Source organism: Lissotriton helveticus, chromosome 5_1 (assembly GCF_964261635.1).
Source record: "Lissotriton helveticus chromosome 5_1, aLisHel1.1, whole genome shotgun sequence".
NCBI lineage: Eukaryota > Metazoa > Chordata > Amphibia > Caudata > Salamandridae > Lissotriton > Lissotriton helveticus.
The window spans coordinates 1640317688-1640342856 of NC_136065.1; the positions used below are offsets into that span (position 1 = coordinate 1640317688).

The window sequence follows — 25169 nt, forward strand, 5'->3', positions numbered from 1 at the left end:
AGACAGCCATGCAGGATGTGGGTACCAGAGACAGCCATGCAGGATGTGGGTACCAGAGACAGCCATGCAGGATGTGGGTACCAGAGTCAGCGTGCAGGATGTGGGTACCAGAGACGCCCATGCAGGATGTGGGTACCAGAGACATCCGTGCAGGATGTGAGTACCAGAGACACCCGTGCAGGTTGTGGGTACCAGAGACAGCCATGCAGGATGTGGGTACCAGAGACAGGGGTGCAGGATGTGGGTACCAGAGACAGGGGTGCAGGATGTGGGTACCAGAGACACCTGTGCAGGATGTGGGTAGCAGAGACAGACATGCAGGATGTGGGTATCAGAGACAGACATGTAGGATGTGGGTACCAGAGACAGACATGCAGGATGTGGGTACCAGAGACACCCGTGCAGGATGTGGGTGATGGAGACACCTGTGCAGGATGTGGGTACCAGAGACATCCGTGCAGGATGTGGGTACCAGCGACATCCGTGCAGGATGTGAGTACCAGAGACAGGGGTGCAGGATGTGGGTACCAGAGACAGGGGTGCAGGATGTGAGTACCAGAGACAGCCATGCAGGATGTGGATGCCAGAGACAGACAAGCAGGATGTGGGTACCAGAGACAAGGGTGCAGGATGTGGGTACCAGAGACAGCCATGCAGGATGTGGGTACCAGAGACATCCGTGCAGGATGTGGGTACCAGCGACATCCGTGCAGGATGTGAGTACCAGAGACAGGGGTGCAGGATGTGGGTACCAGAGACAGGGGTGCAGGATGTGAGTACCAGAGACAGCCATGCAGGATGTGGGTGCCAGAGACAGACAAGCAGGATGTGGGTACCAGAGACAAGGGTGCAGGATGTGGGTACCAGAGACAGCCATGCAGGATGTGGGTACCAGAGACAGCCATGCAGGATGTGGGTACCAGAGACAGCCATGCAGGATGTGGGTACCAGAGTCAGCGTGCAGGATGTGGGTACCAGAGACATCCGTGCAGGATGTGAGTACCAGAGACACCCGTGCAGGTTGTGGGTACCAGAGACAGCCATGCAGGATGTGGGTACCAGAGACAGACAAGCAGGATGTGGGTACCAGAGACAGACATGCAGGATGTGGGTACCAGAGACAGACATGCAGGATGTGGGTACCAGAGACACCCGTGCAGGATCTGGGTGATGGAGACACCTGTGCAGGATGTGGGTACCAGAGACACCTGTGCAGGATGTGAGTACCAGAGACGCCCGTGCAGGATGTGGTTGCAAGAGACACCTGTGCAGGATGTGGGTACCAGAGACACCCGTGCAGGATGTGGGTACCAGAGACAGCTGTGCAGGATGTGGGTACCAGAGACACCCGTGCAGGATGTGGGTACCAGAGACAGCTGTGCAGGATGTGGGTACAAGAGACATGGTGCAGGATGTGGGTACCAGAGACAGCCATGCGGGATGTGGGTACCAGAGACAGCATGCAGGATGTGGGTACCAGAGACACCCGTACAGGATTTGGGTACCAGAGACACCCGTGCAGGATGTGGGTACCATAGACACCCGTGCAGGATGTGGGTACCAGAGACAGCTGTGCAGGCCGCATCAGCCTATACTCGTGGCCTATACTCGTACTGAGCTGGTGTCTAGCACAGGTCAGAAACGCTGTGATGCCATTCTTGATCTGGTCGGGGGGTGCCATCACTGCAGCTTTCACCTGGCTATTGACTCTTTTAGCGAGGATCGTTTAGTGGGGCAGGAGCAGGGGGTGCTGGCAGCCCTTATTAACGCCCGGTCAATGGTGAAACACGCAGAAAACATGTATGACCTAATTGTTGATTATAAGCTCGATGCATTGTTCATCACCGAAACATGGCTTGTTGAGTCATGTGAGCAGGTGGTTGAACTTGCTGTCCCCAGAGGGTATCACTTAGCCCGCGTGGATAGCACGACGGGGAGAGGGGGTGGGACCGCGGTGGCGTTCAGAGATTACTGGGCCTTCACCTGTGAGGCCTATATCGAGGTTTCTGAAGGTGAGGCCCTGGATTTTCCATTCACCTTATCACCCCATTATACGCTGGGTGGCACTTTGATCTACCGCCCCCCGGCCAGATCGGGGCCTTCCTAAAGACTCTGGGGGAGGCTATCGCTTGCCGGGCTCTACGTTTCCCTACATTCCTCCTCTTAGGTGATTTTAATATTCATTTGGATAACCTGGATTCCCCCGATGCCACGGCCCTTTTGGACCTTCTGGCCTTGACACAGCTAACCCAGTGGGTCGCTAAGCCCACCCATTCAAGAGGTCATCTGATTGACCTAGTTTGTTCAAACTTTGAATTGCATGTGGGCGTTCCACTGCCTGTTACCTGGTCTGATCATTCACTGATTACCTTCTCTTGGAATACCGAGAAACCTTCCTGTAGGCGTCCGGTTCCCCCTGGCCCCCTCTCCCGTAAGGTTGATACCTTGGGATTAATGGAGGCCCTTAGGTGCTCTCAGGTCGACCCTGCCGCCAACCTGGAGGAGGCGGTTGACCGGTTTAATACATGAGTCACCCGCGGGGTGGAATCCTCTGGCAAACCTCTCTCTTCCAAGGTTCACCGGCTCTCTCCCTCTTAGCCCTGGTACTCCCTTGTCTTAAAGGAGATGAAATTGGGCTGTGAGAAGTTGGAATGTCAGTGGAGGACGGCCTATTGTCCTTCTGCTAAGACCGAGCTGCGTGCTGCACAGAGACTTTACTATACAGCGGTCATGGAAGCGAAGAGCGTTTTCTATACTGACAGAATAATGAAGGCCAACAACAACGGAAAATAGATTTTCTCTATTGTTAAAAGCTTCATGTCACCCTGTGCGGAAGCTAAGGCCACCCCTGCCTCTGCAGGATGGTGTGAGGAGTTATCTGAATTCTTTATTCATAAAATACAATAATCCAAGAAGGCCTGGATTTATTGGTACCTTTGCGGAACCCCCTCCCAGTTCCTCCTCGTTGTATCCCCCTTACCACATCATTCTCACAGTTCACTCCGGCTGTGGAGTCCACCGTTCTATCTATTTTGAAATCTCTTAAGTCAGGATCGCCCTCCGACCCGTGTCCGGCTAGCAGGAGTGGCCAATGTTGTTTGCACAGAGGTAACGACCATTTTCAACTGGTCACTTCAGGCGGCGATTGTACCGGGACAGTGGAAACAAGCCAAGCTTCTACCTTTACTTAAGAAGCCGACGGCGGACCCCGCTGTCCCTGCTAACTATCGCCCTATTTCTCTATTACCGGCACTGTCGAAGGTCTGCGAGAAAGTGGTCTTTCGCCAATTAGATGCCTTTGTGGAACCCTCGGGGGCTTTACATCCTGCCCAGTCAGGCTTTAGAACATCTTATAGCACTGAGACAGCTCTGGTAGAAATGGCTGAGGCTATCAGGGAGTCCTTGGATGGAGGCGGCAGAGCGGTTCTGATTTGATTTGACCTCTCTGCCGCCTTCAATACCGTTCCTCACCAGCTTCGCCTTTCCGCCATTGGCATCTCGGGGGTTGTGCGTTCCTGGCTGGAGTCCTTTCTGGACACCCGTACCCAGCAGGTCTGGATACCTCCTTTTTCATCCTCGGCCAGAGAGGTCATAACGGGAGTCCCTCAGGGCTCGACTCTGAACCCTTTGCTCTTTAACATCTATTTGACTCCTTTGATCTCACTGGCTGAAGAGCTGGGGGCCAAAATTATGGCCTATGCTGACGACACCCAGCTTTTATTTACAGCTCCGATCTGCGCACAGACGTTGCGCAGAACTGCCTCTCCGCCGTGTTCACATGGCTTGCGCAGTCTGAGCTAAAATGCAATGAGGGGAAATCAGAAGTCCTCCTATATGGCCAATTTCCGCCCAACTTTGTTGAGGCCTTGTGGCCTTCGGATTTTTCCCGGCCACTGTCGGAGGGAGGCCCGGTTAAAAATTTGGGGGTTTGGTTCAGGGAAGAACTCAGATTTTCTGATCACATCATGAGACTCACTGGTGTCTGTTTCGGCACACTTAAGTCGCTCAGTCAGCCAGCCAATGAAATGGTGGCCCGGGCACTTATCCTGTCTCGCTTAGATTACGCTAATGCGCTTTTTGTTTGAGCACTCCAGGCTATCTAATGAACAAACTCCAACTGATTCAAAATGCGGCGGCCAGACTCTTATTTAACATCTCCAAGAGAAACCGCAGAAGGGCACGTCTCCGTAACCTCCACTGGCTACCTGTGGCCCAGAGGGTGCAGTTTAAGGCCCTTACCTTAGCACACAGAGCCCTGCACGATTCGGGACCATCCTATATTAGGAAATGAGTGTCCTTCTATACTCCCCATCGCTCTTTGTGTTCTGCCTCGCACCGTCTGATGGCCACCCCCCGCTTTCGACGCTACAGATTGGGGGGTCAGTCACTCTCGGTCAAGGTAGCAGTGCTTTGGAACAATCTCCCAGTTGCCTTATGCCATACACAAGAGTTCGGTGTTTTTAAGAAACTTCTAAAAACCCACCTTTTCAAACAAGTTTTCTTTTAATTTTTCCCTCTCACACGCACGAGTCTGTATCGCGCCAGGATACTCCAGAGTAGTTGTGCACGTTATAAGTCTCTTATAACATAACATAACATAATTAACAAAACATCATCTTCAAAACCAGCTGCATCATTTACAAAGCCAGCACGACCAGCATCCCTGCTTATCTGGCAGACAAGCTCAGCATCTCTGGTGGTCCTCAACCCACCCGCAGCCAGGACACCATCCGAGTGAGACTACGGGCCTGATTACAGGTTTAGTGGTTAATTCTGTCCTGTGCCTAAAGCCCTGTTTATGCAGGGGACGGAATTATGAGTTTGGCTTTATTTAATACATTGGATAATGATAGAATGAGTTAAATAACTTAACATTTGTTACATTTTGGCAGGTCAAACCTGCTGAAATTTAACAGGGGTAATATGTACGGTATTTACCGCACCATGCAGATTTTGGTGTGGTATTCCCCGTTAACTTGTAAGCGGTGCTATTTAGTGCACCCCGAACTACTGACTATTGTCATTTATCAGGTGCGATAAACAGCACGTAGTGTAATCAGGCCGTAAGTGTTTAAAAGAAAAAAGGAGCCCGCAAGCCTTTTTCCATCTCTGCACCCAGGATCTCCGTATCCATTAGGACCGCCCGACGCGGCTCCTATGTCGGCAAGAGCTGCAGACGCACCTCTTAAAAGAACACTTCATCACAAAACATGAACAGTCCAGCTTGCTGTCCTATCACTCATGGACTTTAAGGTAGCCTTCGACCCTTTAGGGCACTCCGCTGCCTTTTGGCTATATACATACATAAAGACATATATCAATCAATCATTCAGGGATTTATATACTGCAGTTACTCACCCGTAGAGTCTTAAGGCACTGGGGGTTAGAAGGGGGGCGGCTGATTCATCTGGGCGAGGGGTTCAGTCGAAGAGCCAGGTCTTGAGATCATTCCTGAATTGGGTCCGTGACGGGGATTGCCTGAGGTGGAGAGGCAGGGTGTTCCAGGTCTTGGCGGCGAGGTGGGAGTAGGATCTTCTGCCGGCTCTTACCATGTGGATCCATGGGTCTGTGGCCAGGGCAAGTTGGGCGGAGCGAAGGTGTCTGGCACGTACGTGGAATAAGGGTTGGTGGTTCAGATATGCCGGTCCGGCATCGTGGAGGGCTTTGTAGGCATGTGTGAGTAGCTTGAAGGTGTTTCTCTTGTAGACCGGGAGCCAGTGGCGTTCTTGAGGTGTTCAGTGATGTGGCTGTGGCGGAGGATGTTGAGGACCAGTCTGGCTGCGGCGTTTTGAACGTTCTGTAGTTTCCTGAAGAGTTTCTGGGTGATGCCAGCGGAGAGTGTGTTGCCATACTCAAGTCTGCTGGTGATGAGTGCGTGGGTATTTGATATATATATTGAGGTAAGTTTGTTGTTTTCTTCGAGCCACGTCTTCAATAGATCTTCCAAACCATTCAAATTAGCTCAGAAACAGTATGCAGCAATCTGAACTTTTGCTTAACCCGGTTCATTCATTTAAATGTATTCCACCAAATGCATCAGAACAGCATTAAATAGCCTACGCGTTTCAGCCGCAGCCTTCCACAGGGCCATACTGAAGTGTATACAGAGTGTCCTTTTAAAGGAGACCTTATCCCCCCAACCATCACCACATTAAAAATACTATGCTTATTCAAAACTATGACCTCTTAAGTTTATATCATATTTAAATTGTGTTACTTCATAGGCAAACTATACCACAGTTATTCCAGTGCAAAACATTAATTTACAATTTTTTTTTTTTGTATATGTGTGTTACCATTATTTCCCCTATTTAGTGCAGCCAATCTCACAAGTACATGTGCTATTAACGCATCATCCAATCTTGTTTCATTTTCTCTCATATATATATATATATATATATATATATATATATATATATATATATATATATATATACAGGAAAGTCAACACCTTGAGGAATTGGAAGGACGACAGCGGACCCAAAATTTGAAGGTGCAAATATTTTATTCGTGGAAATAACCCCGCACCTTAGCCATGACGCGTTTCGGGCCCCCTTGGCCCTTGATCACATGACGATATGTATATATTCTTAATGAGAAATTGCACAACTTGGGTGCTTGATACATGGCATTTAAGGAATCGCAATTTGCGATACCTTAAATGCTTACGCAAAATTAAGGAATCGCAAATTTTGTGATTCCTTAATTTTGCGATGAGAAAGCAGCTCATACATCGCGTTTAGCAATTTTTCAGTCGCAAACACTGTATTTTTGCAAATCGCAGCATTTGCGAATGAAAAATCGTTTGATACATATTAGTTCTATTTTGAGGTTTTTATAAAACAGTTTGTGCAAGGTTTATTCTTCCTATTGTAAAACGATTTAATTTTAAACACTGCTGTGTTGCACTTTACTTTTTAAAGAGCCTTTCAGAGCCTTTTATAGGCTGCTCATTAGCCTCGTTTTATGGGCTTGTATTAGAACTAGGAAAACTTTGCACCTTAGCTTTATGGAAAGCAGCGCTAGATATTAACTTGATTAACTAATTAGCAATGAAATCCCAGTACCTTATGGACTGATTGAGACATAAAGGGTCTTTGTTTGCACCTTCTGCAGCTAATACGGTGATAATTGTATCGCCTGTCTTGATAATATACCCCAAAGATTTTTGATTTGTTGGCTTTCTAGGCTGTGGTGTAACGCAACATGAAGGGGCCCCTGCAGAAGGTGACAAGGTGCTCCTGAGTCTCCCATATCTCACATACAATATTTCACCTTGGGCTGAAAGTGGCCCCCTGAAGGATTGGGGGTGGGGGGGCTGAAGAAGTTGGGGTTCTCCCACTGCAGGGGCTTGTGTTACACCCCTGTTCCCAGGATTCTCTGCCTGCTTTCCTGTCTTCAGTATCTCTTCCCATACTGACACCTTCCAGGTGGGGACAGCTGGACAGCAGCTTCCACTGCCCGGCACTGTTCACAATAGCATACCAACATGCCAACATGCTTGAACTGTGCAAGCCATGGGAACTTCACCTTGATGGCCATCACCTTCCTCCCCAGCACTGGCAACAGCAGTGGATGAAATGGCGCGCTATCAGTAACTCCGCCCACTCTGACACATCATCACGTGAACTTTGGGCTGCACGAAGGGTGTCCTTGTGCGGTGCATTATTACAGGTAACAAGACAAAATATGGAAGTCAAAATATAGAATGGACAGAATATAGTGGTGAAAAATATCAAATTGAAGGTAAGTAATTTAATATTGAATAGTCATTTTTGCTCCTACGCTACCCAACGCTTTCCCAACTGTTGCACTCTCTGGAGTGGGAATAGTAATTTTTACCCCTACGCTATCCAACGCTTTCCCAACTGTTGCACTCACTGGAGTGGGAATAGTAATTTTTACCCCTACGCTATCCAGCGCTTTCCCTACTGTTGCACTCACTGGAGTGGTAATAGTAAATGTTATATTTATTATTTCATTAATTTTAAATTACTTTTAAGACTATTAAACAAAATTCGATATTTTGACTAACTATATTTTTTAAAACAATATTTTTGATTCAATATTTTTGTACTTACCTGCTTGTAGATAGGAATTCGATATTTTTGCATTCTATATTTTTTCTTCGATATTTTGGTAATTCTATATTTGTGAATTCGATATTATGTCAGTGATCCCCAGTGCATCGATCGATATTCACCCTACGTGCCACTTCAGACAGAGACCAGCCATATGCAGATCATCCTTTCTCCAACAGGAACCGTCCAGTTGGAACTGCAACCCAGATTCTGTCTGAACAGGAGCTCAAGTAAACCCAGACTGGTTTTGCCCTATTTAGGCTTCATCAGTGAGCTTTAAAGTTAGAACCTGGGAGCAGCTTGACTTACAGTCAGGAAGAAAAGGTCTCTGTCCTGCAGAGAAGTGCTGGTACTCTCTGGTACAAGTACTGCAGTCCAACAAAGCAGTGTTGATGCTGTCATATTATAAGAAGAGCAGTCCTGCAGGGAAGTGCAAATCCTAATACAAGTAGTGCAGTACCGCAGAAAAGTGCTGGTGCTGTGTTTTACAAGTACTGCAGTCCTGAAGAGAAGTGTTGGTCTTATCCTATTACAAGCAATACAGTCCTACAGAGGAATGTACTGCTGTGTATTACAAATAGTGCAGTACAGCAGATAAGTGCTCGTGGCATCCTATTGCAAGTTGTGCAATCTTGTAGGGAAGTCTTAGTGCAGCCGTTATCAAGTAGTGCAGTTCCTACAAAAAAGCGCTTGTGCTGTCTGTTACAAGTAGTGCAGCCCTGCAAGTGAATTGTGGGTGCCATCTATTAAAAGTAGTGCAGTTCCTGCAGAGAAGTGTAGTGCTGTCTAAGTATTGCAGTCCCACAGATAAGTGTTGGTGTCACTGCTTAGTTTGAGCTGGTGTTTGCCAGTGGGGGCCACAGGCACTCATTTTTGGGGACCAGCACTTACTTTTCCTCATCAGGCTTTGCCTGAGACCAAGCAAGAGACAGACAGTAAAACTGTCACAAAGGAGGAAATCAGGACCTGCAAGAGTGAGATAAAGGGACAAGTGTGTCCGGAAGTGGAGTAAAGATGCATGAGGTAGATTCAAGAACACTCATTCTGCGCTGACATTTAACAGCGCTGGTCACAGGCATCTGAGCAGAGATTTGGGCGTCGGCACTCATTCTGCTCCGACATGTAATAGCACCGGTCACAGGCTTCTGACCAGAGATTTGGGCGTCGGCATTCATTCTGCTCCGACATGTAATAGCACTGGTCACAGGCTTCTGAGCAGAGATTTGGGCGTCGGCACTCATTCTGCTCCGACATGTAATAGCACTGGTCACAGGCTTCTGAGCAGAGATTTGGGCGTCGGCATTCATTCTGCTCCGACATGTAATAGCACCGGTCTAGGCTTCTGAGCAGAGATTTGGGCGTCGGCACACATTCTGCTCTGACATGTAATAGCACCGGTCTAGGCTTCTGAGCAGAGATTTGGGCGTCAGCTGTCATTCTGCTCCGACATGTAATAGCACCGGTCTAGGCTTCTGAGCAGAGATTTAGGCGTCGGCACTCATTCTGCGCCGGTATGTAATAGCACCGGTCTAGGCTTCTGAGCAGAGATTTGGGCGTCAGCACTCATTCTGCTCCGACATGTAATAGCACCGGTCACAGGTTTCTGAGCAGAGATTTAGGCGTCGGCACTCATTCTGCGCCGGCATGTAATAGCACCGGTCACAGGCTTCTAAGCAGAGATTTGGGCGTCGGCACTCATTCTGCGCTGACATGTAATAGCACCGGTCTAGGCTTCTGAGCAGAGATTTGGGCGTCGGCACACATTCTGCTCCGACATGTAATAGCACCGGTCTAGGCTTCTGAGCAGAGATTTGGGCGTCAGCAGTCATTCTGCTCCGACATGTAATAGCACCGGTCTAGGCTTCTGAGCAGAGATTTGGGTGTCAGCACTCATTCTGCTCCGACATGTAATAGCACCGGTCACAGGTTTCTGAGCAGAGATTTAGGCGTCGGCACTCATTCTGCGCCGACATGTAATAGCACCGGTCACAGGTTTCTGAGCAGAGATTTGGGCGCCGGCACTCATTCTGCGCCGACATGTAATAGCACTGGTCACAGGCTTCTGAGCAGAGATTTGGGCATCGGCACTCATTCTGCTCCGACATGTAATAGCACCGGTCACAGGCTTCTGAGCAGAGACTTCGGCGTCGGCACTCATTCTGCGCCGACATGTAATAGCACCGGTCACAGCTTCTGAGCAGAGATTTGGGCATCGGCACTCATTCTGCAATGACATGTAATAGCACCGGTCACAGCTTCTGAGCAGAGATTTGGGCATCGGCACTCATTCTGCGCTGACATGTAATAGCACCGGTCACAAGCTTCTGAGCAGAGATTTGGGCGTCGGCACTCATTCTGCTCCGACATGTAATAGCACCGGTCACAGGCTTCTGAGCAGAGATTTGGGCGTCAGCACTCATTCTACGCCGACATGTATAGCACCGGTCACAGGCTTCTGAGCAGAGATTTGGGCGTCGGCATTCATTCTGCGCCGACATGTAATAGCGCCAGTCACAGGCTTCTGAGCAGAGATTTGGGTGTCTGCACTCATTCTGCTCCAACATGTAATAGCGCCAGTCACAGGCTTCTGAGCAGAGATTTGGGTGTCTGCACTCATTCTGCTCCAACATGTAATAGCACCGGTCACGGGCTTCTGAGCAGAGATTTGGGCACCGGCACTCATTCTGCACTGACATGTAAATGTAAATGTAAATGTAAATGTAAATGTAAATGTAGTTGAGCTTATATAGCGCACAGCTACCCGCAGTGGGTGTCCCGGCGCTTGCTTAGGGAACCCTTCCTGGTATTCCCCTGTGAGATAGCAGGGTATCCACAAGGTGAAAGTCAGGCATCCCGCCGCGAGGGGCCGTTGTGGAGATTAAGCAAGCTATTGCCCAGAGTCGCAGAGTGTGAACCCATGAGTCGAGGAGGCACCGGGGCGAGAATTATCGAGTCCGTGGAATTTTTAGCCCAAGACCCCGCCGAGGCAGGGAATTGAACCCTGGTCCAGGAACTATCTCAGCTTCCGGGTCTGCTGCCTCTAACCCCTGAGCCACACTTCTCCAATAGCGCCAGTCACAGCCTTCTGAGCAGAGATTTGGGCGTCGGCACCCATTCTGTGCTGACATGTAATAGCGCCAGTCACAGGCTTCTGAGCAGAGATTTGGGCGTCGGCACTCATTCTGCTCCGACATGTAATAGCATCGGTCACAGGCTTCTGAGCAGAGGTTTGGGCGTCGGCACTCATTCTGCTCCGACATGTAATAGCATCGGTCACAGGCTTCTGAGCAGAGGTCTGGGCGTCGGCACTCATTCTGCTCCGACATGTAATAACACCGGTCACAGGTTTCTGAGCAGAGATTTGGGCGTCGGCACTCCTTCTGTGCCGACATGTAATAGCGCCAGTCACAGGCTTCTGAGCAGAGATTTGGGCGTCGGCACTCATTCTGCTCCGACATGTAATAGCACCGGTCACAGGCTTCTGAGCAGAGATTTGGGCGTCTGCACTCATTCTGCTCCAACATGTAATAGCACCGGTCACAGGCTTCTGAGCAGAGATTTGGGCGTCGGCACTCATTCTGCTCCAACATGTAATAGCGCCAGTAACAGGCTTCTGAGCAGAGATTTGTGCGTCGGCACTCATTCTGCGCCGACATGTAATAGCACCGGTCACAGGCTTCTGAGCAGAGATTTGGGCACCGGCACTCATTCTGCTCTGACATGTAATAGCACCGGTCACAGGCTTCTGAGCAGAGAGTTGGGCGTCGGCACTCATTCTGCGCCGACATGTAATAGCACCGGTCACAGGCTTCTGAGCAGAGATTTGGGCGTCGGCACTCATTCTGCGCCGACATGTAATAGCAACGGTCATAAGCTTCTGAGCAGAGATTTGGGTGTCGGCACTCATTATGCTCCGACATGTAATAGCACCGGTCACAGGCTTCTGAGCAGAGATTTGGGCGCCGGCACCCATTCTACGCCAACATGTAATAGCACCAGTCACAGGATTCTGAGCAGAGATTTGGGAGCCGGCACTCATTCTGCGCCGACATGTAATAGCACCGGTCCCAGGCTTCTGAGCAGAGATTTGGGAGCTAGCACTCATTCTGCGCCGACATGTAATAGCACCGGTCACAGGCTTCTGAGCAGAGATTTGGGCGTCGGCACCCATTCTGTGCTGACATGTAATAGCGCCAGTCACAGGCATCTGAGCAGAGATTTGGGCGTCGGCACTCATTCTGCTCCGACATGTAATAGCATCGGTCACAGGCTTCTGAGCAGAGGTTTGGGCGTCGGCACTCATTCTGCTCCGACATGTAATAGCATCGGTCACAGGCTTCTGAGCAGAGGTCTGGGCGTCGGCACTCATTCTGTGCCGACATGTAATAGCGCCAGTCACAGGCTTCTGAGCAGAGATTTGGGCGTCGGCACTCATTCTGCTCCGACATGTAATAGCACCGGTCACAGGCTTCTGAGCAGAGATTTGGGCGTCTGCACTCATTCTGCTCCAACATGTAATAGCACCGGTCACAGGCTTCTGAGCAGAGATTTGGGCGTCGGCACTCATTCTGCTCCAACATGTAATAGCGCCAGTAACAGGCTTCTGAGCAGAGATTTGGGCGTCGGCACTCATTCTGCACCGACATGTAATAGCACCGGTCACAGGCTTCTGAGCAGAGATTTGGGCACCGGCACTCATTCTGCTCTGACATGTAATAGCACCGGTCACAGGCTTCTGAGCAGAGAGTTGGGCGTCGGCACTCATTCTGCGCCGACATGTAATAGCACCGGTCACAGGTTTCTGAGCAGAGATTTGGGCGTCGGCACTCCTTCTGTGCCGACATGTAATAGCGCCAGTCACAGGCTTCTGAGCAGAGATTTGGGCGTCGGCACTCATTCTGCTCCGACATGTAATAGCACCGGTCACAGGCTTCTGAGCAGAGATTTGGGCGTCTGCACTCATTCTGCTCCAACATGTAATAGCACCGGTCACAGGCTTCTGAGCAGAGATTTGGGCGTCGGCACTCATTCTGCTTCAACATGTAATAGCGCCAGTAACAGGCTTCTAAGCAGAGATTTGGGCGTCGGCACTCATTCTGCGCCGACATGTAATAGCACCGGTCACAGGCTTCTGAGCAGAGATTTGGGCACCGGCACTCATTCTGCTCTGACATGTAATAGCACCGGTCACAGGCTTCTGAGCAGAGAGTTGGGCGTCGGCACTCATTCTGCGCCGACATGTAATAGCACCGGTCACAGGCTTCTGAGCAGAGATTTGGGCGTCGGCACTCATTCTGCGCCGACATGTAATAGCAACGGTCATAAGCTTCTGAGCAGAGATTTGGGCGTCGGCACTCATTATGCTCCGACATGTAATAGCACCGGTCACAGGCTTCTGAGCAGAGATTTGGGCGCCGGCACCCATTCTACGCCAACATGTAATAGCACCAGTCACAGGATTCTGAGCAGAGATTTGGGAGCCGGCACTCATTCTGCGCCGACATGTAATAGCACCGGTCACAGGCTTCTGAGCAGAGATTTGGGAGCTAGCACTCATTCTGCGCCGACATGTAATAGCACCGGTCACAGGCTTCTGAGCAGAGATGTGGGCGCCGGCGCCCATTCTACGCCAACATGTAATAGCACCGGTCACAGGCTTCTGAGCAGAGATTTGGTTTCCGGCACCCATTCTACGCCAACATGTAATAGCACCGGTCACAGGCTTCTGAGCAGAGATTTGGGCGTCGGCACTCATTCTGCGCCGACATGTAATAGCAACGGTCATAGGCTTCTGAGCAGAGATTTGGGCGTCGGCACTCATTATGCTCCGACATGTAATAGCACCGGTCACAGGCTTCTGAGCAGAGATTTGGGCGCCGGCACTCATTCTACGCCAACATGTAATAGCACCAGTCACAGGATTCTGAGCAGAGATTTGGGAGCCGGCACTCATTCTGCGCCGACATGTAATAGCACCGGTCACAGGCTTCTGAGCAGAGATTTGGGAGCCAGCACTCATTCTGCGCCGACATGTAATAGCACCGGTCACAGGCTTCTGAGCAGAGATTTGGGCGCCGGCGCCCATTCTACGCCAACATGTAATAGCACCGGTCACAGGCTTCTGAGCAGAGATTTGGTTTCCGGCACCCATTCTACGCCAACATGTAATAGCACCGGTCACAGGCTTCTGAGCAGAGATTTGGGCATCTGCACTCATTCTGCTCCGACATGTAATAGCACCGGTCACAGGTTTCTGAGCAGAGATTTGGTGCCAAGAAGCCTCAGTGATTGTGCACTCAAGTAATACCCTTAAGATATGATAACAAAACCATTCCATGCACCAACCCTTAGGGATGTGCACCACTCAACATACCGCACACACCCTTGTGGCAGGATATTATCTGTTGTTAAAGGCCCTCTCCCTCATTAGATGTCTTCGTCTGATCTTGGGTCTATAATTTCGAAGAAAGCCTTTACAAGACAGTTTCAGCTTACAGCAGCGGGCTATAATGCTATATTAGCATTTAGTTGACAATTATTTCCTCTGCCAAACAGGAAACCACATAGGAAGTGACTATGTTGAAATGTGATGTCATTAGACTTGCTTCCCTCAAGGTGATCTTAAAAGAACACGGTTATGTATGTTAATCAGAGAAGGAAATATTAAGAGAGGAGACCCCTGGTTTATACCATTAGCAGTCTGGCCTCAAGTGTGAGTGATGGCAATAAAATGAGTTTTCACACAGTGAAGTGCACATTGAAGGTGAAATAGAGCCCCAGCCTTCAAATCATCCAACAGGACGGTCCCTCCCCCATTAATATGCAAACCGCTAAGCTCACATCAAACACAGGCTATATGTGGGGTAGCAAGGAAAAACCAAAATATGCAATGGAATGGACAAAGGATAATCCTTACACAAGACTACTCAAAACCCATAGTGTACATCAGAAAAGGTTTCTTAGCCCTGTGAGACAAACTGAGGAAAGAAAACATAATATTCTCATTTGTGGGCCCCACAAGATTCAGAATAAGTGATGAAGGAAGAGCGCACTTTTTCAAAGACCCAAAAGACTATCCAGGTATCTACAAGGGCAGAGACAACAAAAGATGGAAACATCACTGACAGGATCAGGTAAGAGCAGAGCCTCTCCAGATATTCTCTTTGCTGGCCAATGACAGAGAAGGCAGCAGGGATCAGGGATCCTGGCTCTCTGAGATGAGGTGGCCAGGACACTGGAGTCCATTAAAAGGTAAACTCACCTTCGTGACCTCCGGGATCTGCCCGTGCCAGGTGCGAGAGGTCTGAGAAGGAAGGAAGCCCCATGTGTGCGGAGACCTCCCATGGCGTGTAGTACCCGAGCATCAGCTCCCCGTTGCATTCTAGCGAGTACAGCTCCACGCGGCACGCTCCTCCACCTGCAGAGACGAGCAAGGGACATCTGTTGACCTGAGTCAGCGATCAGAATCCAGCCAGCACCATCACAGTATCACTAGGGTTGAGCTGGGCGAACAACTACTCCAGTTGGGCTTTAAGGATAGCCAACAATGGTGCACATACGTTCCACTGAAATTCATTGAAGCCTAGTCACAAACTGCAATTTGTAGTCATTTTAGTAGTACTACAGTATCACTATAAATATACTACAGCATGCTACTTACAAGCCCTACGAAGGCAAATCTCCACCTCTTCTAAATTTTCTATGAGGTGATCCTTACACATGTACGCTAAGGGGTCGATTAGGATGGCGGACCATCCTGTCTGGGCCAGGTACCGTCCGCCACAAGGGCGGAGGAACCGTGCCCCAAATTAGGATGCACCCGCCACAGTGGCGGGTGCATCCCGCATTTTTAACATTGCGGCGGACGGTGCTTAATACACCGCCCGCCGCAATGCTAAAAAGGCATGCTGTGTGTTTCCAAGCACAACATGATAGGCACCGCGCGGTGCCTGCCATGTTATACTTGGAAACGCAGGGGGGTACCATAGGTACCCCCCATGTGAACACCTCACCCCCCTTCACCCTGGGGGCCCGCAACGGTCCCCCAAAGCAAAGACCGTATGCCTTTCCGTGGCGGCAATGCAGCCCATCCTAATATGGCTGGCGGTGTCTATCAGACACCGCCAGCCATATTAGGATATTAGAGCTTTTCCGCCGCGGTTGCAAGCTGACTGCGGCGGAAAAACGGCAAACGGTGTTTCTGACCGCCGCGGTCCCCCCCACCATTGTAATATGGTGGGGGGGAAATTGAGAGCGGACGGGCACGGATGGCGGACGGATCGCCACCGCCTGCATGGCAGTGGCGATCTGTCCGCCATCCTAATCGGCCCCTTAATCAAGTAATCAGCATTTGAGGCGGGTGGCACGGCCACCCCTGGGGGTATCTGGGCGCTGGGGTGCAAAGTCTCTGTCGTGCTTACTTCTGAGTAGTAATTGTGGGCGGGACCAGGGGAGTGGCTGGGAAAAGTGACATACTTACTCATAAATGGGAGGGATTTCAGGAGGATTAAAGGGGGGCTTGGGGAGGATTAGGAAGGGGTTTATGGAGAAACATGCACCTTCCCACAAAAGAGTAATCCCATTGATATTCATAAACTGCACTTCTAAAGTTACTACAGACAAAAGAGGCGCAGAACAGTAGTAGTTTGCTCCTGTTTAGAGCTTGAGTAAGTCCAGCACCACATATGGCCAACCACTGGTACTGCAACACCCTTCCATAGAAAATAATAGATGTAGGGACACCCTGGAGGAAATAAAATTATAATAAATGATTTAAAATAGTTTGACGTATAAATAAATATAATTTAATGTTTAAAACTATAAACAATAAACATATTTATTATTTAATTACAAACATTTTACCAACCTTTTCAATTTAAAATGAATGTACATTCTTTTTTAGTAATATATAATAGAAAATATTTGTAATTATTTCTATACATCATTTTTAATAATGATTGCATGAGAAAAAAATTCATTTTATTACTTTAGATGGGAAATTATTTTTAAATGTTAACTTCAGATTTTTTTTTTTTTTAGTTAACTAAACCTTTTTACTTTTCCTTATACTTTACCATGGCGAGACTCCACAGTCAGGGTGGATCTTTTCCCCAACATAAAGCTTAGGTCACATTAAAAAAGCATATTAAACTTTATAAGATATTAGTAAAATGTGTTAAATATAACTTTACATTGAATTAACGTTGCATATTTATTTTAAATGTTGAACAAAATGAAAAATACTACAGGGGTATTACCTTAATTTTGAAGTACATCTTTACTAAATATAAATATATTAAATAAATAAAAAACATATTTTTCTGAAGTTTAAATTAATTAATACATGTCCACATAAAGGTTAAAAAAATATTATTTATTAAAAAATATTAAAAATTATGTATAGAATGAATTCAGCGTAATATAATTATATTTACTACAAATAATATCACATGACTTTTTATTTCAAATAAGGTTAATACATATTTTAAAAATAATTAATAAATATGTATCATTTTTGTATATTTTTTTACATTAAATTATATTTATTTATGTTTTTAATAATTTAAAATAGTTTAAATAAATTTAATTTAAACACTTTGTTCTATGGGGTTCAATTTTAAGTCCCTGCCTGCATTACTTTCTATGGGAGGCTGTTCAGGAGGACGTATCAGTAGTTGGCCATGTGTGGTGATGGACATACTACTGTTTCTTTTTTGGCAGTAGTAACATACTCATAAATCTGGCTCTACTCACTTTTTCAGGGGTTGGAGACATGTAAGTCTACACTTTTGAGTAACTTTATACTTTGGATTTTGTGAATGGACAAAAGTAGTAGTTACTCGAAGGAGCAAGAGTAAGTGATACTTAAATTACTCACGAGTGTAAGTTACCTGTGTGAATAGTGCTGCTTGTGTGTAAATATTTCTCATACACATTGCAATCCTGAATGGATTTTACTCTTCGGCGGGTTGGCAATCCTAGCTGCAGCTATACGTGTATACGTTTTCACTCGGACACACCTTTAAGATCAGCGTTCTCCCTTCTATCTAAACTTGACCTTGCCTTAGCACTCAGGTACCATTGGGTCTTTCCTCTCTGTAACTTCTTCTTTCCATCAGATCTTTCCAGGCACTGGGTAGACATGAACCCTTGAGTGTTTGGAAGAAGCGTATTTGTACAACCTGAGTGGGGCTTCACGTCTCACCGAGATTGGCTGGGGTGCTGCGGGTCCGGCTGGGAAGCCTGATGACCAGATGATCGCTGAGCTTCGGGAAGGTAGTTCCTGGACCCTGAGTAGCCACAGGGTGGCCAGCGGTGGATGGGATGCTGGACACACCCGCACTATCTGCTTGCCGGCTGTACCCTCGGATGTCAAACCGCGTGGCCGGGTGCCGATCCTGCAGCGAGCGGACAGGTAACTTGGCCAGTTTGTACTCCAGGTACAACACAGTCCTAGAAATTAATGTGAGAAAAAAAATAACGCATTTACGTAAGCATTGGGCACCATCTCCATGTGATGACAGACTCAGAGAACAATCCCTTTTTTCACACCGATGGCCCTATGTGGGGAGCAGCAGCAAAGGGTCCGCCAATGGGAGAGGGGAAGTGCCTAACTGTAGAGTTTATTTATAACCGCTTAACCGTGGCGCAAATTCCGCCACGGTTTTAATGAGTGGGCAGGGCCGCGTCCACCAATGGATGTTTGCAGCACTACGGAGGTAGTGCTCGCGACATCCGTTGGCCGACGGGAGCACTTAAGGGGTTAATAATACTCTAAGCTCTTGCTGCTCTGAGCCATTTGGAGCTCAGAACACAGTTTACTACAGAATACAAAAAAGTGATGGATGGAATGCTTGAATAAATCTCAAACTCTAGTAATTCCCAGGCCACATCCCAATCCATTGTTACATCACAACACAACGCGAGCCCTATGTGGTGGCCCCAGTGATATAGGAAGTTGTGGATCGGTAAGGGCAGCTTCTCGGCTGAGAGGATCTGCAGCCTTCCATGGAGGCCGTGTCTTGGTGGAAAGCTCCCGCGCATTTGTGAAGAGTCTATGTGAACAATCCTTATCTCGTTATCTCCGCTAACCGTCACATCCCTTTTGATTCTCACTGCCACCACATTACTGGGTTCAAACAGACTGAAAAAGGCTGTAACACAAGAGCAGTCAGGCACTATCTTTCTAAGGTAGGGACACAGGTACATTCATACTCTATTAGCAGTAGAGACCAGAGGTACATTCATAGTCTATTAAAGGCTGCGTACGTGCTTTTGGATATGACAGCTAGTACATTTTAATTTACATAATTATTTTGAATGCGTAGTATTGAAAAGCTTCAATGAGCCTTGATATCTTGTTTCTCAACACTGAACAAGTGTGAGTAACCACTACACACTACTTACTGGCTGGAGATAATCTATTTAAATGTAGCCTTGAGGAAGTCTCATAAGGGATGAAACGTGTCGGCTGAGAACATCCATGAAGAAATAACTGCAACATATCTACAATTCGTCGCTAAACAATTGTACTTGCAATCAAGGGACTGACAAAGAACTGTATTTTGAGTGAAGATTTGATGTGTTATTCTTTCTGATATTGATTTGAAGTAAAAAGAAAACATCAATCACCTGAATGTTTGAAGTTGTTATTGATTTCAGGTGCACCTGCAGTAAACCATGTAAGTAATGAGTGTTATATATACTACTAGCAGCCCGTCCCGACGTTGTCCGGGTATGAATTGCTGCCGGCCAGTAGTATATTGTTTTGTAGGATTTAGTTTTGATAGCATTTCTTATCTGTGACAGGCCTGTGAAACGCTCCGATTCACAGTGCACTGCTGATGCACTTAAGAGTGCGCGTTCAGTAGTGTGTGAACTTGAGTTTCCCTACTTTATTTTTCCTTGCAATATTATATAGCGCGAACTCGACAACATGGCATGAGCACAATTTACATTACAGAAGAACACATTCATTTGTGGTAGGTACGGGGAGACAAAGAGATTTGCCTGGAATCACAGGATGTTGAGCTGATGCCGAGATTTGAACGTAGCTCCCCAGCTCTAAAGTTCGCAATTCTAGAACTTGTGGCGGGAGGTGTGTCTAAAAGTGTATGTCGTTGCTGGCCATCAATGAGAGAGACGTGTGCATTTTTCAAATCGGTGGTGAAAAAATATGAGTATGTGGCTGGAGATGTGGGCTGCCGTGCTACCAATGTACTTACCGGGGGAGGGTAAACACCCATTATTCCGCAACTTTCTTTCCGCATACCATCACTCCGCATACTTTCATTACGAAAGTACCATGACTCCGCAATGCCATTATAACGCATGACATTACATTTTATATGCTTTTACCATGCATACATTTACAACGAAATTCGTTGTAAATGCATGAATTTTAAAAGCATGTTTTTTTTTTATGTTTGGGTAAGGTAAGTATGGGTATAGGGGTATATGTTTTGGGGTACTGAGGTATATGTTTTGGGATGTTTGGGTATTTTAAGGGTTCAGATATAGTTTTGGGTTATGGGGTACAAGGGTGGTTTTAGGGTTTAGGTATAGGTATGGGTTTTGGGGTACAGGGGTATTTTTAGGGTTCAGGGCGAGGTTTGGGTTTTGGGGTATTTTTAGGGTTCAGGGCTAGGTTTGGGGTTTGGGGTATAGGGGTATTTTTAGGGTTCAGGGGTAGGTTTGGGTTTTGGGGTTCAGGGGTATTTTAAGGGTTCAGGGCTAGGTTTGGGTTTTGGGGTACTGGGGTATTTTTAGGGTGCAGGGCTAGGTTTGGGTTTTGGGGTACAGGGGTATTTTAAGGTTCAGGGGTAGGTTTGGGTTTTGGGGTACAGGGTTATTTTTAGGGTTTGGGGTACAGGGTTATTTTTAGGGTTCAGGGCTAGGTTTGGGGTACAGGGGTATTTTTAGGGTTCAGGGGTAGGTTTGGGCTTTGGGGTACAGGGGTATTTTAAGGGTTCATGGCTAGGTTTAGGTTTTGGGGTACAGGGGGATTTTAGGGTTCAGGGATAGGTTTGGGTTTTGGGGTACAGTGGTATTTTAAGGGTTCAGGGCTAGGTTTGGGTTTTGGGGTACAGGGGTATTTTTAGGGTTCAGGGCTAGGTTTGGGTTTTGAGGTACAGGGGTATTTATAGGGTTCAGGGCTAGGTTTGGGTTTTGGGGAACAGGGGTATTTTTAGGGTTTAGGGATAGGTTTGGGTTTTGGGGTACAGGGTACAGGGTATATTTATAGGGTTAAGATGGGTTAGTGTTTAAGGGTGTTGGGGTATTTTAAGGAGTAAGGGTGGGTTATGATTATGGGGTGCAGGGGTATTTAAAGGGAGCAGGGTGGGATTAGCACACGATATGAGTCCTGGCATGAAGGGCGGAACGTACCACACGCCCCCAGCATTTGTCACGCCCCCAGCACACGCCCACAGCATAACGCAGACACGCCCACAAGGGACTACTTTGCTGGCACGGTTCTTTTACCTTTTAAATGTATATGGTGGGCGTCTGCATAGCCTATGTCCTTCTGCTGTAACTGCCCTTTCCAACGCTGTATTGCGTGTTGTGATTGGTGCTGTGGTTCCTGAGATTACCCGCCTCAAAGGTTTGGGCTCTCTCTTTATTATATTAGTATGGATGATGTGTTAATGGACATACTAAATGGACCCAAACAGACATGGATGAAGATAGTCATACATGATGAGTGATACACTATTCTGTATTTGTTGTACATTCATAGTCTATTAAAGGTGGGAACCAGAGGTATATTCAGGAAATATTCTATAAAGATAAAGAACAGGGTATGTACACTCATAGTTTAATGAAGGTAGGGACCAGCGGTACATTCATAGAGAAACCAGAGTAAATGAGTCATTCTTTGACTGAATGCCCGAACCTGCTGACGGCTGCGTTACAATGCCGAACAAAGTGTAATTTTTTTACTGCTCAAAGTTTGGACTAATCACCCTTCTTTGACTCAAAAATGGGGTTATTTTGAGAGACATTTTTGTTTGGACTTCTATTTTGACGTTTTACTAGTATAACTGAAGAACAAGTTTCTTAACTTCGGTAACAATGTGTCTGAAAACACTGAAACAAATGCATGAATAGACCGTGGGGTTATCAACCTGTGCGAATGGAAATATATACTAAACAAAATATTTGAACAAAGGACCTAAGCCAGACTACATAACAAATGTCACTAGTGGAAGCTACCTATTACCCTGTGGAGCCCTGAAGAAGTTCCTTTGGGGACGAAACGCGCCGACTATGGCTATTGAATTTTAACAGAAAGTTTCATAAAGAACAGTTTGGAACAAAAAGAAATAATCTTGAACTGGAAGTTTTTCAATAAGCACACAAAGACTGTTTTGACTATCATGTTACATTGTTGAGTGCAGAACCTTATTGTGTTAATATTCCGGATCTAGACTGACGCCTGGGGGAAATTCTAAGGTAAGGAATCTACAACTGTCTCTATCAGATCACAAGAGCTAGACGTCACGTTATCAGATTACTTTGAACTATAGGATTAGTTTTAGCAATGGTATGGCCCAAAATTGGTGACCACTGCAGGTTTACTCTGTTCTTGGCCCTGATGAAGCCTTGTGCTGGCCAAACGTGTTGGCTGCATCTTTCTGCCTACTTGTGAAGGATAAAGCACAAATAAAATAGTACACACGAGAATAGGATTGGTTTGTGTTGTTTATGCTGACTTCTGTCATTACTTTTGATATACTTTTTTGGTCGCCTCTCGTTGACGTGTAAATATATCTAATGTTCGACTAAATGGTGGCTCGCCATTGGAGGTGGGCAACTAGTGTGGTGTAAAAACACAGCGAGTACATCAGGTGGTGCAGAGCAGGGCTCCCTGGCTATCAAATCCCGTTCAAATGAGTGTACTGACCTTTTGAAGGGAGGGAACCGCTCCTTCTTCAGCCAATGCAATGTCCTCTCCCTCTCCACCTCGCCGGCTCCGTAGAAGTGCGAAAGTCTGATCCTCTGCTCTTGGCGCCTAGAAGCCGGCTCTAGCAGGAACCCGTCCAGCTCCTTCACCTTCCCCAAAAGGGGGTCATAGCACAGTCTGACGGGAAAGGCCTGAAACCCCAAAAGCCCTGTGTTAGAATAAGCAAGCACCAGACCATCTGCACACCTCAGATATTCAGGTTAGCTATTGGAAGACGTAAAGAGGCCACTAAGCGCTATTCCATCACACATTAATATAATGAACATGCGGTGGGCGTGGCCCTTATCTGCTTTTTAAAGTAACGCTCAGCGCCCTGGGACCCTCACGGGTAAGTAGAACGCTTTACAAGTACTCTGATTGATTGAGTGTAGGACCAATGGCATCGCTGCAGGCTGTAGAGGGCTGTGCCTAGACCCACTCAGTGAAAGCCTCATCTGGTGATGTGATCCAACACAAGCAGAAGTGGCGCCGCACATGTGTGCCACACGTGACATGAGCCTCGCGTGCCTTGTACAATCAGGGCCACATTCTCGAGGGGCAGGGGTGGCCCTCACCTCTAAGGTGCAGCCTCAGGGCCTCAGAGTTAGGTGTGGTAGTGCCTGTGTAGGACACCCACAACACTCCAAATGTAGGCACTGACCATAACCTTTAAAATGTACATTTTGACCAAAAAGTCCTTCATCTTTCCCTCCCCTCCCACCCTCACAAGGAAGAGGCGAACAAGTGGTCTTGATTACCAGACATCTGATCTTACTGATCGCTCAGTAACGAGCAACTACAGATAACATGTCAGACTCAAAAACAATACTTTCCGCCATTTCTGCCCCAAAGTTTTTACTTGTTTAGTTTTATCATGCAAGTGGATGGCTCCTGAAGATGCAGATAAGGGAAGGAATACTTGCACTAGAAGGAGAGGAGGAGAAAAGATTGATTATGAATGCTTGCCACCTTGGTCGAGGAGGTAGATGAAATGGGAGAGCAAAGCAAAACAAACATTGACAAAGCCAAAAGGTCTGGGTTTGGTAATTCGTATTTTGTTCTCTCAAGGTTTTTTTGCAAAAGTTCACTGTTGGCGGAATTCGCCGGCCCTCGTTAGTTAAAAATAAAAGATGCTTAAAAGCAAAAATATTGTTTGATCTTAAAAAAGCGCACATTACCATAGTGGTCTCTGGCACTCAAGGGAACTTCTTTGTGTGTGGAAGTGCTCCTTGTGAAGGGGCGGGGTGTTGTGACTCACAGGGAAGTCGGCCAATGGCTGAAGTGGGCTGACCCATTGCCCCATGGTGCATGCTGCAGTGAGTTGAAGAAACATGTGAATTACACAACAACAGACTAATGGAGGAAGAGAGCTGGCTGATAAACTCTTGTAACTAACGATGTTATACATGTTATGTAATGCGTATTTGTAGAGCGCATGAGGGTATACTTGGTGCTGTGCAAGTGTGTGAGGCTAGCTACAGGAGCACGGTGGAGAGCCAGGCCGGCAGCATCTTGTGATGTACGAAAGGCTCAACCCCTCATTCTGCTTCCATGAATGCATGGGACGTGTGCTTGTAGGAGTCCTGTGGAGTGGATGTAGGAAAGTAGGATCTGCTTACTATGGTTACCCCCACGTTTTGCTGGTGTTTCACTGTTTTTCAACTTTAGTGTTGCTGGGGCCCTGCTATCCCGGACCCCAGCCTAGCTGCATCCTCTCTAAATTGATTGCATGTACTTTAGGTACACTCCAGTTTAGTTTCTAGGGTACCCTTGTGAGTCCCTAGTATACAGTACACCAGGTACTCAGGGCATAGGTACCCCAGAGGCCTACCAGGGTCTGAAGCATGTATTATATCACCCCTGGGAAGCCTTCCAAAATGACACCACAGAACTGCTACTGCAGCCTGGGAAAGGTGGTGCATGCATCCCTTACTAAGATATAGGCTACCTATATCTACCTTTAATCACTGACACATATAAACCTATCAGTCACTCCTAAGCAGGCCTTATCAATCCTGAAGGCAGAGTGTTTGGATTTGTTTGAGAGGATGCCTATGCATAAGCAGGACCCCTTTGCAGCTTGCAGAGCCTATTCTCTGAGGCTGTTCTGTGATGCAGCCAGACCATATACTCTTAAGTGCATT

At 47.4% G+C, this 25169-nt stretch overlaps 1 protein-coding gene across 1 annotated transcript in view; it reads right to left on the reverse strand.

Annotated features, from left to right (window-relative positions):
* Positions 1-25169, reverse strand: part of LOC144752744 (uncharacterized) — a 339420-nt gene that overhangs the window by 254787 nt on the left and 59464 nt on the right. Inside the window, exons 3-6 of the mRNA XM_078640601.1 lie at positions 22987-23177; positions 18286-18533; positions 15343-15498; positions 2581-2593 (exon numbers count right to left, since the gene is read on the reverse strand). Coding sequence (XP_078496727.1) covers positions 2581-2593; positions 15343-15498; positions 18286-18533; positions 22987-23177 — 608 coding nt within the window. The remainder of the gene's footprint in view (positions 1-2580; positions 2594-15342; positions 15499-18285; positions 18534-22986; positions 23178-25169) is intronic.